The 20,000-nt window shown below is 35.8% G+C and overlaps 2 protein-coding genes and 1 long non-coding RNA gene across 12 annotated transcripts in view; 1 reads left to right on the top strand and 2 right to left on the bottom strand.

The window, feature by feature from the left end:
- LOC132140109 (dynamin-1-like) overlaps positions 1–15,359 on the top strand; it is a 50,991-nt gene extending 35,632 nt beyond the window's left edge. For 2 of the 9 annotated variants that reach the window (XR_009433713.1, XR_009433712.1), the window contains exons 16-24: positions 6,484–6,593; positions 7,410–7,521; positions 7,630–7,641; positions 7,733–7,903; positions 8,178–8,419; positions 9,079–9,285; positions 10,739–10,775; positions 13,085–13,132; positions 14,890–15,359. Coding sequence is in view for 4 of the 9 variants with exons in the window: in XM_059548937.1 (XP_059404920.1) it covers positions 6,484–6,593; positions 7,410–7,521; positions 7,630–7,641; positions 7,733–7,903; positions 8,178–8,419; positions 9,079–9,285; positions 12,638–12,701 (918 nt within the window). In the remaining 5 variants the exon portion in view is untranslated. The other 7 variants (XR_009433714.1, XR_009433715.1, XM_059548939.1 and 4 more) reach the window with 7 other exon arrangements.
- Positions 15,360–18,694: 3,335 nt separating this feature from the next.
- On the bottom strand, positions 18,695–19,197 carry LOC132131809 (uncharacterized). Its single transcript, XR_009428951.1, has 2 exons — positions 19,123–19,197; positions 18,695–19,092 (listed from the first exon to the last, which is right to left on the bottom strand). It is a non-coding gene; the product is annotated as an uncharacterized LOC132131809 (long non-coding RNA).
- A 728-nt stretch (positions 19,198–19,925) lies between these two features.
- The window catches only part of LOC132140108 (golgin subfamily A member 2-like), a 23,475-nt gene continuing 23,400 nt past the window's right edge, over positions 19,926–20,000 (bottom strand). For both annotated transcript variants that reach the window (XM_059548933.1, XM_059548934.1), the window contains one exon: positions 19,926–20,000. This exon is cut by the window's right edge and continues 324 nt beyond it. The gene's annotated coding sequence lies outside the window, so the exon portion shown is untranslated.

Genomic DNA, 20,000 nt, shown 5'->3' with positions numbered 1-20,000 from the left:
CTTCTGAAGCTGATTTCCTTTCCCTGTCCGGCGTGAATAAAGAGGCCTTTATGCTGGATGACCCGTCCCCCCCCCCAGCACCACCCGCGCCGCCCTCGAACCCCCTCAAACGTTGGGGTGTAAATCAGGAGCAGATTTGATGTGGGAGGTAACTGGGAGGCTAGGAGCGAGAGACCGCTCCATCACCGGCCGACAGGGGACGGTTCTGATGATGTTGCTCTTGTTATAATTAATCTGACTAGTTCTCTTCGAACTACAGTTCTTATAGCCAACTAAGTATTAAAGTTCAGTGTGTTTGTCGTCCTGCAGTGTTTGTGCATGCGATTATTTACAGTAAATGTTAAATGATCTTATTTTAAATGGAAATCAAGATCAATTTAGATGAGCAAATAAATAAATAATAATAATGCAAAAAAAAAAAACTTTCCCTCATTTTCTCCTAACTGAAAAAAGTTTTTGCGGTGTGGATTATGAGAATTGAGCAGTCAGTGTGCTGTTGAATCAAACCCACTAAACTAAAACATGTTTGAAGCAGCGCATAAATCCTAATATACAAAACCATTTCCAATGCAACACTTACACAGTTCTCAATCAACATCTTTAAAAGTGATGAAGTATGACTATAGAAATGGTGTGTTTTCAAAGGCTTTTTCTCAAGGTTTTGTTGCTCTTTTTAGTGCCATTTAAGTTAATCTTAGATTTCCTTAACACAGTTCTAATACTGAGCACTAATTCAGTGTGTGTGCTCCAGAGAACACCTAGCAACCACCCATAAGACCCTAGCAACCACATAGCAACATCCTGGCATAACTCCCGGTGAGTTTTGTACAGGCTCACGTTTTTTCAGCAAATGTAAAAATCGGGTTGTTTCTGACTCACTTCAGATTCTTGTTCTCTAGTAAATCTCCAGCCACGTGTCCAGCTCTCGTTCTTCTGGTCTGCAGTGGTGTGGTGGGAGTGTTGCATTGTGGGTAGTGAGTCACGGGCAGGGACAGTGTTTGCTTTAGCTACGGTTTCTCCTCTCAGACCCGAGCAGAACTCAGAAACGCCTCGGTGGGAAGCGCAACCGGACCACTGCAAAAACACTCTCTATGGATAGTTTTCTCTTATTTTTAAGGACATTTACATATATTTTAAACTGGGAAATTCTCAAAAAAGTTTTGGAAAATTGTTCGATTTAACACATAAGTGCATAGGATTACTAAATAAATAAATAAATAAAATTAATTTTGACTTTTTTTTTTTTTTTTTACATTATAACTTGAAAATTCTTGAAAAAAATATAATGAAATGTTTTATTGAATTGAAATTAAACTAGCAAATTTAGACCTAGGATTTAACACACTAGTGCATATTATTAATTATAATTAATACTTAATGAAAAAGCTTAGTTTAAAAAATATATATATTTTAACTGAAAAATTCACAATTTAAAAAAAAAAAAAGTTTCATTTAAATTTCAAGTCAAATTTAACACGTTAGTGCATGTTATTAATTAAACTAATAAATTATATAAATAGCATTATTTTTTTGGCTCATGTGAATTGCGCTTGTTTTTCAGTTCAACATACTTTAACAAATACAGTTGTTACTTTTTTTTTTTTTTGATTCGACTTTATTGTCACTGCACAAGTAAGGTACAAGGCAACGAAATGCAGTTACCATCTAACCAGAAGTGCAATAAGCAGTATTTGCAGTGAATGTTAATGGAACTTAACAAAACAGGAAACAATTAAGTAATAAATTTATTAAATTATCAATTAACTATTGTTTTATTTAATCCCATGCACTCATGTATAGATTTTGACATCTAAACTTGATTCTTGCATTTTTTCAGTCTAAAAATAAATGGTATTTGTTGATTTGAATTTAGCAGTGAATCAGATCCACTGAACATGTTTGATGCAGTGCTAACTCGTCTCCAGTGCATCTCTAATGCAGGATGTAAATGCTGTTGGTTCTCAAAGACGTTTAACTTCACGACTGTGTTTGCTGCTACTGTAAAGGACCAGAAAGCCGTCTGTTTGTGACACCTCCCTTCACTGCTAACAAACCATGGTCCTCTCATTAATCCTCTCCCGGCTGTCGGGAACATCTATGCTCTTTCTGAGGTTTGCAGTCATAGAGTTCTGTACATTCAGTTCATTTGGGCTCTGTTTGTTTCTTGACCGTCGTCCTTTCCACCTACGTGTGAGTCTCTTTGACTGCAGACTTTAAAGAAGTTTTAAAGCAGGACGCTGAGGGGTTAATGCAGTTAACATGCCTGCGCTGCTGTAGACATTAGCGTGTGTTCGGAGGGTTTGTGACGACTGAGACGCTAACCAGAACTGATTCTGCGCTGTCGCTTTTTTTCTTTTCTTTTCTTTTGTACTTCTTTCTCTGATCTTTTCTTTCCAAATTTCCAGTCATATGAGCTCAGGAAATAGCTTTTGGCTTAACAATGCTGGAGAGAAACTAACTAAAAACAGTCGAGTAAAACTTATTTATGAAGCACTTTCTACAATACAGATTGTTTCAAAGCAGCTTCTCCAGAAACCCTTGTAGATGTTAAGTGTGTCAAGAGACAGAGCTGTATGAGGGAACCTTGTACAAAATGACGCTGTGCTTTTTCTCCTTTTGTGAATTAAAGACAGAAAGAGGGGGAAAAAACATGCATTTTGAAAATTGCCGTTGGCTTTGGCTCAAGGCGCAGTCGTTCTGGTAATGAGGGGGTAGAGCGGCATTATTGCTCCCAGATGCCTCCCCGCGTCTCTCTGGCCTTTGATGCAAAACCAGGACACCAGCGCTATTTAGCCTCACACACACACACACACACACACACACACGTGGCTTAACGCAGCTCATTTCTGTCTCAAACGGTTCATTTCTGGTTAAGCTCTACATGTATGGTCACTCCTGATACTATTATCGCTCTACATGATGCAATGACCGTTCTGACGGTGTATGAACGTGGACATGACTGGCTGTGTTTTTTGGATTAGCGCAGCGAGCCGCTGTCAGCCGTGAGAAGTGTGTTTACGAATCGAGTCAGAACTTCCTCCGCTCTTAGGATTGCTCTGGTATTAGTCACACCAAAAACAAAACATGTGTGGTTGGACATAGGAAAGAAACAACTAGTTTGTGTTTCATCTGTTTCTCCTGAACAGAAATGGACTTTGAGAATAGCTCTAGACTTTGTCACAAACTGTAGTCCAGTGAACAATGAAAGAGCAAGATCTGAGCAGCCAAATGTTCCAACTATGTGATTATCTTAAGTTGCTTGGTTGGATTCACAGACAAGAAAAAAAACATCTTAAAAGAATAGTTGTGCTGAAAATGTGTTCATCCTCAGTTCATCTGAGACCAGGATGAGTGTGTTTCTTCATCAGGTTTGTAGAATTGTAGCATTGCATCAGTGTCTCATCAATGGATGCTCTGCAGTGAATGGGTGCCGTCAGAATGAGAGTCTGATAAAAACATCTCTGGATGTGTTTCATCTTTTGTCTTCTCCAGATGTTCACTGATGGACTGGAGTGCTGTGGATTATTGTGATGTTTTTATCAGACTCTCATTCTGACGGCACCCATTCACTGCAACTTTTCTTATCTCTCATGAAACAAACTAATCTAGATCTTGGATGGCCTGAGGGTGAGAACATTTTCAGCAGATTTTCAATTTTATGGTGAACTATTCCTTTAAGAAATTTCTTAGGATAAATAAAGTTCTTGAACAATTCTTAAGATGTACTCAAAAATCATATCATAAAATCATATTATTTCTAAAGAATATAATTTAAGACATGTTAGATGTTATCCTAATTAAGATTAATTTTATTCTTATAAAATGTTTGTGGGTATACAAAATATTCTTAACCTGATTCTTACAAGTTACAGAATAAGAGCAATGTTTTGTGAAACTGACTCTGTTTGTCGACAGCCGCAGGTTATTTAGATCCTCGTTTGATTGGACTCTAAGTATCAGGTGACACAATTCAAACTTCCTGTCTGGAATCACTGTGGGAGATCCGACGCATTTCTGCTCTGAAACCAAGTGTACAACGTTTCCAGAGATTCAAGGCTTTAAAGACCCAGAGCCGTTGAGACTTTACAAGAGCATATGGAGAATCATTCAGTGTGTGTGTGTGTGTGTGTGTGTGTGTGTTTAGGGAGCTGGGGAGGTCAGAGGTCACGACTGATATACACTGATGTCTGACTTCTCACCCTCTGATGACTTCCATGCGTGTGCGCGCGTGTGTGTGTGTGTGTGTGTTTAGTTGCAGCACTGTGGTATGCTGCTCTGTATATATGACTCTCTGCGGCTCGTTTTCTTTAAAGACACACACACACACACACACACACACACACACACACACAGTGTTGTGATAGGAATAGTGCTGTGCTGGCGACACAGATTCAATGCTGTTTTTTTAATCACTGATGTCTGGATCTGTTTAGAATGTCAAGGCAGATATACTCATTTCATAATTTTTTTTCTTTTTTTTATTTGCTTTTATTTATTTTTTGCTGGGTCACATTTCATCCTTCAAAAAAAAAAGGGTGGAAAACCAAGCCTATTTTTGTATTGACTTTTATTTTTGCACCTTGAGCACTAATGCTTGACATGACAAAATAAAAAGAGAAACTAAATTATTCAAACCATTTCATTTCACCAACATCTTCATATGTTACAGAATTCAGAGTTTTCTAACATGATTTCATTTCTTTTATAAAACAATATATATATATATATATTATATATATATAATTTATTAAAATAATGCAAAATGCAAAGAAAGTTCTAAATATCAACTTAATTTTAGTTTGTACTTTTTTGTGTGAAAATGATTTTGTAAGATTAAAAAAAGTTCTTCACTATGCTGTATTTGGTTTGGTTTCTAGTTTGGGATGTAGTGATTTTTAAATTTTTTTTGTGTTTTTTTAATCCTAAACTTTTATTTTGAAAGGAAGTTCACCCATAAAGGATCATCGTGTTATCATTTATTCACCATCATATCGTTACAAACTGACTTTTTCTTTCTTCTGTGGAACATAAAAGCCATCATACAGTATTATAATATAGCGTACATCATCTGGGCTACTGTTATAATGATTTATTAGATCTTGACTGCTGTGCATCAGTGTGAATGCTTTTGTTTCGCAGAGGGAAGAAACGAGATGAGGCAGAGTAATCGAGGACGAAATGTTAGTTTTTCTCTGCACTGTTCCAGCTGTTACAAACCTCTGCGGACACACGTTACACATGTATAAAAACCCAGAGAAAAGAACATCTCAGAGTATCAGAGTCTGCAATTAAATGTCAGATCTCAACATGAACTCAAACACAAAATTCCATCGATAATGTTTTTTCATTACAACGAGAAAACAGCCAACAACAATAAGTCACTTGGAGTAAATACAGCTGGATAAACCAAAAACTTCATTTCAGGCTGCAAACCAACAAAATGTGATTCTTTTCTATAACGACAGTACATATAATATATTTACCATACAATACTACTTCTTCCAATAATAAACTAGTTTTATTTATTAAATACTAAATTATTTTACTACACTACTAAATTATTTACAAAATAAATACTAAATAAATAATTAATCTTCAAAAATCCTCACTAATTTTGCACATTATTTTTATAAACAAATCGTCTCTATCTAATTGTAAATCGGTGCTATTTTAGTATAATTGATAGTTTTGTTTAGTAATTTTTACATTTTCATTTTACATTTCAAGTTGTAATAATTTTGTTGTGTTTTTGTCTTTTTTTGTCTAGGCCTATATACTTCTATTTTAGTTTGAGCTGTTTTAGTAAAACAAAGTATAATTTTTTTTACAGTATTATTATTATTTTACAATTAACAATAAATTACAGTTAACATTTATTGCATTTCAAACAATTATTTATTAATTTATTTTTGTATTAGTTCATGTTTTCAACTAGGTTATTATTATTATAGGTTATTAGGATAAGTATTTTTATCAATGTTAATTTTAGGAGAAGAAAAATGGATTCTTTAGTGAAACATCACTGAGATTTGACAACATCACATGAGCACCAATCACAAATCTCTCCGCCGCGGGAAGCATCACGTGCCCTGTTCTGTATACAGGGGAATACGGGGCCGGCCCTGGGCTCCGGGCCCCTGACGGACATCCAGACGGCTGTGGTGTACCAGTCAGCATCACCCGACCGCACTGACTGTTTATTTTAGCTCTGACACTTTAATCAGTTCCAGCCGCATGTGGCAGAGACTAAAAATGACTCTGCTCCATATATACACACACACACACACACACACACAGAGAGACACCCACTGGAGCCTGAGGTTTCCTCTGCACTTTTTCTTTTTGTTACCTTATGATCTCTCATATTAATGATCTCAACAAACCCATAACAATACATATTAACTGTTAAGCAATCAGAATTATAGTTTTAATCTCACAGATGATAAAACAGGGGACTAACATTATCTGTTCTGCCCCCCGCAGGAGAAAGAGAAGAAGTACATGCTGCAGGTGGACAATCTGAAGTTCAGAGACGTGGAGAAGGGCTTCATGTCCAGCAAACACATCTTTGCCCTGTTCAACACTGAGCAAAGGTCAGAGGTCATAATCCTTAATAATTATAGCAAAAAGCCAACATAAAAAAGCTTCCACATCCTGCTTAACTTTCGTCATTTGACGTTAGTTTACAGTAAAACAGTGTTCAATGGGAACAAAATAGATGTTTATCAAAGATGGAAAATATTATTATTATTTTTGATGTATTTTTATCTTTAGAATCACATGCATTGATGAATTAATCACAGTAAAATCAACATTAACAGTTTTTCCGTAGGCTCTTTTCTTAACCCCGTAAAACCTGACATATGACATAATAATCAGAAAAAGCTTTTTTTTCAAATAAAAAAGTTGATTCAACTTTTAGATCTTTTTTATTTCATCTACAAAAAGTGTACTTATGTGTTTTTGTTGAGTATCATATTTGATCATCAGGCTTTGGCTCTCATAGTCTGATATAATGAGATTATGGAGGAAAAACAGCTCAGTTTTATTTCTTATTATATCTCAGTGAGATGAGATGTAAATGATCCGCACATATAACACAGTGATTGAGAGCTGAAGAAATCAAGGCTCCTCAGAAGATGTGAGATGTTCTGGAGGCTTGAGAAGATCATTCCTCCGCTGAGGAACAGTGAAAGTAAAGCTTCTGGAAACAAACGCTCCTCAAAAGATCCTGAGGATCAGACATGATTGATGGAGAATCAAGTAAAGCTGAGCTGCTTCAGTCCAGGAAGAGTTCATCTGGAGATATTACTGACCTTATTCTGTCCTTTACTTGATCATAATCAGACAAGATCTGACACCAGAAGCTGACATTTGGACTGTCATGTTTCCATCTCATGCCATGACAGGAACGTGTATAAGGACTACCGTCAGCTGGAGCTGGCCTGTGAGACTCAGGAGGATGTGGACGGGTGGAAAGCGTCGTTCCTGCGTGCTGGTGTCTATCCTGAGCGCGTGGTGGTGTGTGTTCAGATTCATCAGATGTGAGTACAAATTAATACATAGAAATGATGTAACTCAAAATGCTTTTCTCTCTCTCTCACGCTGCGTCCCGTGGCATCGCTTTAGGAGAAGGAAAAGGTACAAGCTTTGAATAGCATTTGGATTTTTTATTTATAGTGTGCATTGCTGTTTTCAATGTTTGTGTGATTGTGTCTGTGTTTGTCTGTAGAGCGACGCTGGAGACGAGAACGGGTCGGACAACTTCATGCACTCCATGGACCCTCAGCTGGAGAGGCAGGTGGAGACCATCCGAAACCTGGTGGACTCCTACATGAGCATCGTCAACAAGACTGTACGAGACCTGATGCCCAAGACCATCATGCATCTGATGATTAATAATGTAAGCAGCATTAGAAGATCGTCTGTGGTCAGCAGAGATACACCACAAGCAGCAGAATATCATTATATAGGCTAAATATCAGCATCTGAAGCAAATTCCTCAGTTTGAGTTTCTAAAATAAAAAGCAGTTTTTTCCCCACTGTATTCTCTCTATATCAGACTATGTGAACCATAAACCCTATGCACATATGCAAACTTGAATGTTTTAAAAACTGAGATTTCGCTGACAATCATCCTGAAGAACACTGTTGTGAGTGAGTGTGTTGTGTCTCAGACGAAGGAGTTCATCAATGCGGAGCTGCTGGCTCAGCTGTACTCGTGTGGAGATCAGAACACGCTGATGGAGGAGTCGGCCGAACAAGCGCAGCGGCGAGACGAGATGCTACGCATGTACCACGCGCTCAGAGAAGCACTGAACATCATCGGGGACATCAGCACCACCACCATCTCCACCTCTCTGCCTCCACCTGTGGACGACTCCTGGCTCCAGGTGCAGCGCAGCGGCTCGGGAGGAAGGTGTGTTCAGGACGAAGAGGACACACAGATAAACTGATGGACTAATCCAGGAAATTATGACTTCAGTGGCGAATGTTGGTCTTGATGTAGAAACAGGCGTTCAATACATCACTGAGGCTTGCTAGACACTGCATTTATAAACTATCATTTTATGTTAATAAGTAGTTATTTATTTTAGTTATTTTGGCCCAAACATTAGCACATACACCATTTTCAGGCTCATGAATATTAATCATATTTTTGAGAGGAAAGTCCAAGAAAGTTCCCCAGCAACGTCATTAACTCATTAATATTCAGGAGCTTCATGATGTCAGACCCAGCCTCCTCCAGCATGAACACAGCACTAATGAATAGTTACAGAATGGAACAGTAGCGCCACCTGCTGCTGGAATGTGAGATGAGCTTACTGGCAACCAAACGATCCATTAGAGAGGAGGCTTACAATTAAATATGTAAAAGCTGATTTCTGATTATTTCCTGCTCTTTAAATTAAACTTTTAGAATGCGATGCAAAACAGTATATGCAGTAGTAAACAAAATAAGACGGACTTTGATTAAGTCAAAGTGTGGTGTTGTCACCAAAGATAATTTTGTTGTTGTTGCTGCACAGACAAAGGTTAGAAAAATCTTAATAAGAAGAAACAATATTTCTCTGTTAGGTCTCCGGCGGCCAGCCCGACTCCTCAGAGAAGGGCCCCTCCTCCGGGGCCTCCAGCACGTCCAGGTTCTCGTGGCTCCGCCCCAGGGCCCCCTGCAGCCGGTGGGCCACCGGTTCCCTCTCGCCCGGGAGCCTCTCCGGACCCCTTCGGCGGACCCCCCCCTCAGGTCCCGTCCCGGCCTAACCGTGCTCCACCCGGCGTGCCCAGGTGACACTCTATTACCTCAGACAGTAGAAACTGCTAATGAAACGATGCATTTGTGCTGCAAAACAATCATAATGCACTCAGATTTGAGACGTGTGTAATTTCTGCAACACTAACTCCATCTAATGAAATTGCAAACTATGTTTGTCCAACCAGTGGAAGACTAGTGCAGCAGAAATGATACACAGTGTCCATGACAGATACAGAATTGCTCAAAGAATACTATCTTTGTAGTCCTGCAATCTAATAATAACGTGTTTGCTCTTAGCCGTGGAATGTGAGACTCTCCCGCTGGAGTAAGTGCAGTGGTGTGGGTGAGTTAACCGTCACCATACCAGCGTTACTTTAAACCATAAGCAGCCATCACTGAAACTCAGCTCATTGTTTATCAAAGTGTCATCAGATCAGGTTCAGATGTCCTGCTCCTAACTCTTATTTTCGTTCAGACGTTACAGATTTAAACCATTAGATGCACACTGTGTTCTCCGTAGAGCTGGGTGAAAGAGCAGATATAAAACGGATTGTTTAAATGTAATATATTGCTGTGATCAAAGCTGAATTTTCAACATCATCGGTGCCGTTGATGCGCTGCCGAATATTTTTGTGGAAACGTTTTATTTTTCAGGATTCACAGATGAACAAAGTTCAACAGAACAGCATCTATTTGGAATAGAAATTATTATTTTAAATGATAGTGTATATTATAAATATTTATTTGTAAATTCATATTAATAATACAATAATAAAATAATAAAAATCTATAAATGTATTGTAAATTTAAGTAATAATTTCTTTCCAAAAATATTTTCCCCCAGACTTCTAAATGGTACTGTAAAAAATATAAATTGATTACTTTAACTATCTTTTCCCTGTATTTAGCATTTTGAATCTTCCCTACACATGAGGTTCATCAAAAGGCTCATAAATATGCTTGATATCACCCAGCTCTAATATTCAGCTTATCTCATGTATGAATGTGTGGATCACGTCGGCTGTCCACAGGAAGGCGTGAGGGATGTTTCTGTTCTATTCTCTTTTATTTGTGTTCATTGTTAAATCTGTCCTCTGTTGCGTGTGATTTGATTCATTTTAACACTAACAGCAAACGCTTGCTTTTTGACAGCAACACACACACACACACCTTTCATTCTGACCTTTTTAATGCTGAAGTCCCTGATAAATGATTTGCACATGATCTGCAAAACCTCTGAACTTTAAAAAAAAAAATCCACCATGGCTTACGATGATTATGACTTATTTCTGATGCTTTTGAGTTCATAATTGGCTGTTAAATCCTCAGACAGAGGTTTTGGATGTCAGTCTCTGGTTAGCTTGGATTGGAGAAGTGTTGATGTTTCTGTCTCCTCCATGTTAACTGTGTGTGTCTCGCTCATCCTTCTCTTGCTCCTCCCATCGCTCTGGCTCCTCCCCTCCTGCTGATATTGATTTTTCACAGAATTACAATCAGTGACCAATGAGGACTAACGCTTCTGGTACGTGTGTGGTTCTCTCGCCATTCCCCGTCCCTCTGCATGACCCACTGTCTCTGAGACCCTCGCACACACACACACACACACACACACACACACACACACACACACACACACACAACAGTCCAGAGATGATCTATTGGGACGTTTTGATCTGACACCACAACTCTTTACTGGGAATGATGTAGTTAAGTACATCCAAAGCTCTGTTGGTTTCCACAGACAGTTCTGCTGAGAGACGAGTCAGTATTACAGTATTCTCTGTGGTGAATCGACAGTATATCACGTTGTATTTAACCAATGTTTATAGCAGAACTAAATGAATGAATGTGAAAATCTTTCCAATAGCCCATCAGATCCCTGATTTAATGGATGGACAGCAGGTCTCAGAACAGATTCTGTAATGTGCAAACATTACGTCAGTTCTCTGAATGTGTGCATCAGGCTGATTTATTTCATTTAATCCAGGTCTGAAAAGCCTTTCCTTCTGTAGCCCCGTGCTCTTGTTTTATTTAAGTTTTGCTATCGTTATTTATTATCCCACTTAATAAAACACTACAGACATCCAGTCATATGCTGCACTTGTGACCATTAGGGTGAAACTGAACAGTGGGGTCAAAGGAGAAGTGTCAGATGTATTTTGTCCATGTTGTTTGTCTCTTCATCTCATTCTGTCATGGTGTGATCTCTGAATGCTTTTACAATGTGTCTCTGTCTGCACAGGATCAATCATGATCAACCACACAACAGATGCACAGATCTAACACTCACGGATTACATAATAAACAGATAATTAATTACATTTCATTTGTTTAGATTACATTTTTAAATGCTTTTTAAATAAATATTAATAATTCATTAGTATTAGTAATACTTTTAGTCATTTCTTTTAGAATTTATTTTAATATCATTCAATTAATTTCTTGAATTTATTTAGATAATGTCAAAAATGCAATTTAATTTTTTTATTAAAATAAAAATAAAAACATTACTTCTGAGGATGGTATATTTTTTAATTATTTATTTTAGAATGTATTGTATTATTATTTTTTCTTTTTCTTTTAGATAGTCAAATACTTTTTAAATAAATATAAATTAATTAATTAGTATTAGTAATATTACTAAAATAATAATTATTAGATATTAGTATTTTTTTAATTTATTTTAATGTCATTAAATTCATTTCTTGAATTTATTTAGATAATGTCAAAAATGCTATTTCATTTTTTTAATAAATAATTATAAATAAAAATAAATTATTACTGGGGATTGTATATTATATTATAATTTATTTTAGAATTTACTTATTTTATTATTATGAAATTAATTTATTTTTTTTAGATAATGTCAGAAATGCTATTTAAATAAATAAAGATATGTACTAATAATTTATTTAAACTTCATTGATTAAAAAGTATTTTACTAAAATAATAATTATTAGATTTTGTATAAATTTTAGTTATTTCTTTTAGTACTTATTTTAAACTCATTAATTTCTTGAATTTATTTAGGTAATGTCAGAAATGCAAAAAATATATATATATAAATAAATAAATAAATAAATAAATATATTAATAATTTATTTAAAATGTATTTTATTAAAAAGTCATTTATATTATAACCAGAGATATCTGATCTCATAACTTTGGCAAAACTATGAGATTAAATATCAATTAAATATTTTACTTTTATGAACTCTATTAAGAGAAAATGATTGACTTTCTCAGTGCAAAATATTTTTACTTTCTCATTTTAACGAAATTCTTTCACATTTAATGAACATGATTTTGTTAATGTTTGCTCTGTGTGTGTGTGTGTGTGTGTGTGTGTTACTCATCCATCTTCTCTCTGTGTTTCCATGGCAGCCGACGACCCCCAGCATCACCTCCTCGACCCAACCGACCCACAGACTCCTCCCTCTTATACTAGTAGCCCCTCCCACACCCGTGACAGACAGCGAGGACACACCCACTCAGCCAGAACTCTTCCCCTCCTCAACTCACACACACATTAATACACATCATACACAGTTAAGCTCAACAACTCATGAGCCTGACAAGAAAAGCTAGATGAATGAGCACAGGGTTTGATAAATGCATTTTCAGTTGCTACATTTATTTTCTGTGGTTTTTAAGCTTCTTTTGGCTCTCAGACGCTTGATTTCCTGCTGTTTATAGATGCATTATCTCTCCAAAGTGTGATCTGGAGTCTCGTGATAACTGCATCTTCTGGAATGAGCTCGTGTGCATCTGTATTTCTGTTCATTACTTTGGCTCTTCTTGTTTTTGTTTTGTATGTGTGTCGGGCTGCAGTGGTCCCTGAGCTCACGGGCCAGAAGACGACACCAGACTCCCCAACGGGTAATACACTTTCCCATAGTTCCACAGTCATTATTACACACGAGTCTTTAAAAAGACAAAGTTGTTTAAATGCATTTATATTAAAGAATCATACCTGTAGTTCACATAAATGTCACTACAACATAATATTCAGGGTCTGTGAACATATTTGGACACCAAAGCCACTGTTAGATGTCTAAATGTTATTACATTAGAAGTGTTTATGAGGAAAACTCAACTGATTCAAATGAGTCAAGCTTCATAAAACGATTCACTTTTTCGAAGCGCACGCTGGCGACACCTGCTGGTCGAAACGGTGTAAATGCAACGATAACATAGTACAAAAATATGTGATTTTTTTATTGTGTGTACTCTATTGATTAAATATTAAGTCGGTGTATGTTTTGTGTTTTATCGTTAATTTGGTGTGTTTTTAAGATCAGTGTTTGATTGATCAGGCCAATTAGAGACGTTAATACACACGTCATCGACACTGATCCTAAATGATAAAACTGACCCTAGTTCAGTAAAACATATTAGACACTGGTTCATGTCGACACGTAATGACTTTTAACCACTGATTCAAATAAAAAGATTCGAATCTTCATTCGCCAGTGTTTAGATAGCGCCCTTCACTGGTTTAAATCAGCTCCCATAATCATTAAACAATTAGTCTAAAAGTTCAAGGTGTTGTTTACTGCACGGCGGCAGAGAATAATCCAAGTTTTACCTGCTGTCCGTACAACAGTGAGACTAAGACGCTGAAGCTCCTAATGTTTCCTCCCGTCACATTTAAACCGGGCTCACGTTGAAAACACACAAAGTTTGTGTGTGCACCATCGTCTCCTGAGCTAATTCCAATTAAAACAAATAAAAGTATCAACTAAACGTTTCATTTTCACCATAAAAGCAACACAGAAATCCTCTGAGGGCATTTTGAACCGAGCAGCAATAACCGTTAGAGACGCAAGATGGCGCCAAATCTTGAAACGCGCCGAAGCGCGAACGCGGAGTGATACGAGACAAAATATTTCGCAAGATTAAGTTAAAAGTTTTTGTTAAAGGTTACAGTTAATATATTTATTAAAATAAAAATATTGTAATGGAATCATAAAAAAAAATAGCTGAGGAGCACTTATTATTCAGGCATATTTGACCGCTGAATGACGTAACTGACCAATCAGAATTAAGTATTCTAGAGGGAAGGAAAAAGTCTGACAGCAACTAATAAAGTAAAAAATTAAATTTTTATTGAAATTATTAAAAAGTTACAAAAAATACAAATAAAAAATACTGCAGTACAGTACTATAATGAGTAGAAAATGAAATAATAATATTTTTGACATTTCACAGTATTAATTTGGGTCTTTATACATGAAAATTTACAATCATTTTTATAATTTAATAAAAAAAAATCTAAATAGAATCAGATGCTTAAAATACTTTGAGACATCAAAATAATCTGAAAAGTGTTAAAAAGAATTTTATTTTATTTTCATCCAATGATTGACATTTAGACATCTTACATTCGACTTCAGTGAACAAACACTTAGTGTGGCCACTATATTAAATTTTTCCTTGATTCTAAAGGTATGAGATGTAAACTACTGAGTGATATTCACACATTTCTCAGTAAGGAGAGCTGAACCGCACACATGAGCAGGGGTCGTGGGGTTTGTCTTCTCTCCGTGTGACTCTGAGGACAGTTTCCTGCTCAGCTTCCTTTCATCTGGATGCTTACTCTTCTGTGTTTTCTCCTTCTCTGCTTTCATGCTCAGCCGGTCAAACACAGGTGACCCTTCTCGCCCCGAGAGCCCCTTTACTCCACGCGACCCCTAGCATCATTTCTTCTTCTGTTTTCCCCACAACCCGAACATGGACACAAGCAAAGGAACAACTTTCAGATGTTTCCTGCATCCCCGGTTTGAGAAATGAGTTTCTCTCTTTGGTTAAACCTCCTTCAAGCTCATTGTGGAGATCCAGTATCACAAACATCAGACCTTCTAGAAACTCCTCACATTGTGACCCTACAAAGGGATCATCTTTCCACACCTTTATGAGTTTCTTTCTTCTGTGGAACACTATAAATTAAATGTTTTGAAGAACTAAATGGTCTCCAGGACCATTGACTTCCATTGTAGGGACAAACAGTCCTGTTGGAAGTCAATGGAACTCAAAACTGTTTGGTTCCCAACATTCTATAAAAATATTGAAATATTGAAGTTGTTTATTCCCCACACTGCAAAAACGATTTTTTTTTTGTGTGTAAAAAGATATTAACTGGAAAACCAGACAAAAGTACTAAGTTATAGTTTTTTTTGTTTTGTTTTGTTATTTTACAGTGCAAATGTATAAGTACGAGGACGTGTGTTCACCTTCAGTGATTGTGCTCAGAAACCATTCATTCATTAGTGAATCTGAACCTTCGGTGGGGCTGGATCGAATTAGAGCGTGCAATATATTCACCGGTCAGTCATACCGTATCTACACACTGACCACATCTTCATGTCATTTAAACACAAATAGTGCAGTTTCAGGGTGAACAGACGTTCTCGAGTTCAGTGAGATGCTTGTGCGTTTACAATTCATTTAATAAGTAGAGACTAATGCTGAAGACTGTTGAGCGTTCAGGACGAATGATCATGTCCAGATGGTTTTGTTTGGAATTGAATACCAGCTGTACAGTATATAGGCTACTGTATAACAAACAGCATGTGAAAGTGCACTATTCAATGCTAAACAGTAGTATGCGTCACTGTTGACTCACTGCATGTTTAATTCAGCAAGCTGCGTCCAGTTATTTTTTGCATTTTTAATTCTCAAATTTGCACATTTTTGCTCAATAGAGTATTCATACAGAACATCTGCATACTGTGCATAGTGTACATACTATATACTGCAGAAATAGTGACTGTAGGATGATATTCTGAACATAGCTGCGTATGATTAAAGGTGCTGTAAGCAATGTTTAGTTTCCACCACGTCAATCAAGCCACATTTTTGGCAATCAAAAATAGTTTAAAGCACCTTTAAACATCACGATGGACATTTTTTCATGTGTGCGTGGACACTGTCCCCGTGCATTAGAAATTATGCAAAGTTATCTCAAGTCTGTAATTTAGGGTTCATTATGAAAATCAAGATCTAGCAAAAAAGAAATGTTAAGCTTCAACGCTGGTCTATGCATAGAAATCACTCTTTTTTTCACTGTTTTGTTGAAAATGAGAAAATATGAGCGCAACCCTCCACAACGGTGGACTGTAATTCTGTTGTTTGTTGTAATATTAATAATAATTATAAAGATGATGAAGCCCGTTGCTAATAGTTGACGTTGTGGCATGACCAGACTGTCTGCGGTTTTAATTGTATTGTATTTGTAGTGTTTCCGTCCTCGACATTCACTGCAAACCTTCCCTGAATCCACTTTGAGTCTTAGTAAACCCAATAACCAGGAAAAGTTTATGGATGTTTAAGAGTTTTTGTATTTTGAGTGTTGCGTATCTTTGTGGTGCATTTGCAAATTGTGCTTCCACTGTTTAGAGACTAGTCCACATGTGTGATTACTGAATATTAAATTATTATGGCTAAGCGATTTATTTAAATTAAGCTTATGAAATGGAGTGTGTGGAGGAATAAACCGGGCCTCTTTCTGTGTTTGGACAGAAAGGTGTAACAATGCTCAGTGTGTAACGTGTCCTGCTGTGTCTCTGCTTGGACAGGACTTTGTAATCATTAAAGATCAGTGTACCAAAATGCTGTTTTTGTAGTTTTGTTTTCTTCAGAGGTTTTAAAAGCTGTTTTAGCCATTTAGAAATAAATAATGCATAATTATGACATAAAATGTTTTATGAAATGTCGAAGCTGACATAAATCATAAAAAGTATGACAAAAGGCATAATTATGATGTAGATTGAGATAATCAAAATTATGAAATACCAAGTCAATATTATGAGATGATTCAATTAAGAGATAAGACCTACCAAGCCATAATTAAAAGATAAAAAGTCATAATTATGAGAAAAAAGTAAAGATTCTGACATAAAGTCACGATTATGATATAAAAAGTCATTTTTGAGATGAGTCATAATTATGAGATAAAAAGTAATTTATGATAAAAAGTCATAATTATGTAAAAAAAAGTAAAAATTCGGACAAAGGCCAGGATTATGAGATAAAAAGTCATTTATGAGATTAAAAAAATCATAATTATTAGAAAAAAGAAAAACTTCTGACAAAGTCAGGATTATGAGATAAAAAGTCATTTATGAGATTAAAAAGTCATAATTATGAGAAAAAAGAAAAACTAACATAAAGTCAGGATTATGAGATAAAAAGTCATTTATGAGATTAAAAAGTCATAATTATGAGAAAAAAGAAAAACTAACATAAAGTCAGGATTATGAGATAAAAAGTCATTTATGAGATTAAAAAGTCATAATTATTAGGAAAAAAGAAAAACTAACATAAAGTCAGGATTATGAGATAAAAAGTCATTTATGAGATTAAAAAAATCATAATTATTAGGAAAAAAGAAAAACTAACATAAAGTCAGGATTATGAGATAAAAAGTCATTTATGAGATTAAAAAAATCATAATTATTAGAAAAAAGAAAAACTTCTGACATAAAGTCAGGATTATGAGATAAAAAGTCATTTATGAGATTAAAAAGTCATAATTATGAGAAAAAAGAAAAACTAACATAAAGTCAGGATTATGAGATAAAAAGTCATTTATGAGATTAAAAAGTCATAATTATTAGGAAAAAAGAAAAATTTCTAAAATAAGGTCAGGATTATGAGAAAAAAGAATACTTCCGACATAGTCATGGATTATGAGATGAAAAGTCATTTATGAGATTAAAAAGTAATAATTATGAGAAAAAAAAACTTCTGACATAAGGTCAGTATTATGAGATAAAAAGTCATTTATGAGATAAGTCGTGAGATAAGACCCACTAAGCCATAATTAAAAGATAAAGTCATAATTATGGGTGAAAATTTTAAAATTAAAACATGTCAAAATTATGATACAAAAAGGTTTAATGAGCCATTAAAACTCAATTGTGGAATAGTCAAAATTATGATAATAGGTCATAACTATGAAAGTAATGAGATCGACCTACCGAGTCATAAAAATGAGATAAAGCTCCATCATGACACTCATAATCATGAGATTAAAATTTCGAAATTGACATTAAATCATAACTATGATAAAATATCATGAGATAGACCTTCTGAGTCCTAATTATGAGATAAGTTCAAAATTATGATAAAATCATAATTATAAAATCAAAAGGTCATAATTACGACAGGCCAATGATTGGATAAAAAGTCTAAATTATGACAAATGTAATTATGAGAAAAAGTTTGTCATTATTTGACTTGTCATGTGTCATAATTAGATATTTTCCTCGTTGAGGTTATTAAACGCATGCTGATTAAAACAGTTTTAGCAGAATACTGTCATTATATACAACACAAATACTTGCATTGACTAATGCATTGCATTAAACATGTCAACCTCAAAAAGTCACAGTCTTGTGAAAAGAACATGAAATCACGGACTTCAGACATAAAACGCTCTTCATGTTTCTCAAATCAGGTTTATTTAGGAGGCAAATCATCACTCGAACTACTCATTATTCCTTCATTGTGTTCCATCAGTCTAAATTAAAACAGATTAGTGTGTAATTATCCCAAATAAATAGAATTCTCCTTTAGTTCAGCTGTAGTATGAAAGCACACAAACATCCCGTCCTCTCTTCTCCAGATTCATCCCAGTCTTCAGCAGGCAAACACAAGTCTTCCCACAATCAATGTACAGTATGATACACAGTTACACTATTTACACCTCTGTTACATGAACAAGCTCTCGGTGCAGCTTCTGCAAATCAATCAACATCTGATTAAAGCCCAAACCCAAAATAATCACTGGAAAATATATTCATACATGGAGAAGGCAGATATAAATGATGCAGAAGCTCGACGCTCACAAAAGTGCTTCAGAGTACAGCAGGGTGAAATACCCCGGTACTGTAGACCAAACAGTATTCAGATGTAAACTCAATCGACATGCTTCCAGTTACCCCCACATGCATGAGTTCACTTGAATCCTTCAGGTGTAAATAGATAAAGCAATGTGTGTAAAAATAATGCATTAGAGAGTCATGCACAATGCATTCTACTCTAGAACTGGCTGAATGTTTTTGTAAATAACTAAAGAGCACAGTGCATCGAAAACAACCTTTATGCAATGCACTACGCTCTTTAAAGGTGTAGCTGCGGTCACAATTATTTACATAAACATACAAGACATGACGGAGAGCTTTATCTTAACATAAAAGTGTTTGCAAACCCGTGTAACGCTGTTGAAAACATCTTTATGGATGAACTCACCATTCAAGCTTTGCTCACGTAAGAGGAATTATTACAAATCTTTATTTCTAATATATATATTTATATATACACAGCTCTCATAAACCCTCTATCATTCACTCTACATACAAACAACTCTCGGCTGGTGGGCGCTAGCGTCACAAACAATGGCTAACATCTCAATCACTTCACAATCAGATTCTCTCAGAAAACACTTTATCACCACAGTCCAGACTTGCTTTATCCTATCAATATTACTAATGGCTGTACCCTAGTTAGTGTGCGAGTTCACCATCCCACCCAGCATGGATCTGAATCATACTGATATGAATCACTGGTCTATATTGCACTTATTTGATGCAGTGAAAGAGGACAAAGGGGTCAGGGAAAAGAAACAGAGCAGCGATTAACTGATGGATTAACTGGTTTACACAAACCGAACAGAGCCAGAGAGCTTCAGAATGCATCGCATATCTCTTATTTACTGTAGAAAGCAGAGAAACTAAGAGGGAAC

Source organism: Carassius carassius, chromosome 4 (genome assembly GCF_963082965.1).
Source record: "Carassius carassius chromosome 4, fCarCar2.1, whole genome shotgun sequence".
NCBI classification, from domain to species: Eukaryota; Metazoa; Chordata; class Actinopteri; order Cypriniformes; family Cyprinidae; genus Carassius; species Carassius carassius.
The sequence above is the reverse complement of the archived record's forward strand: the minus strand, read 5'-3'. Positions and strand labels throughout refer to the sequence as shown.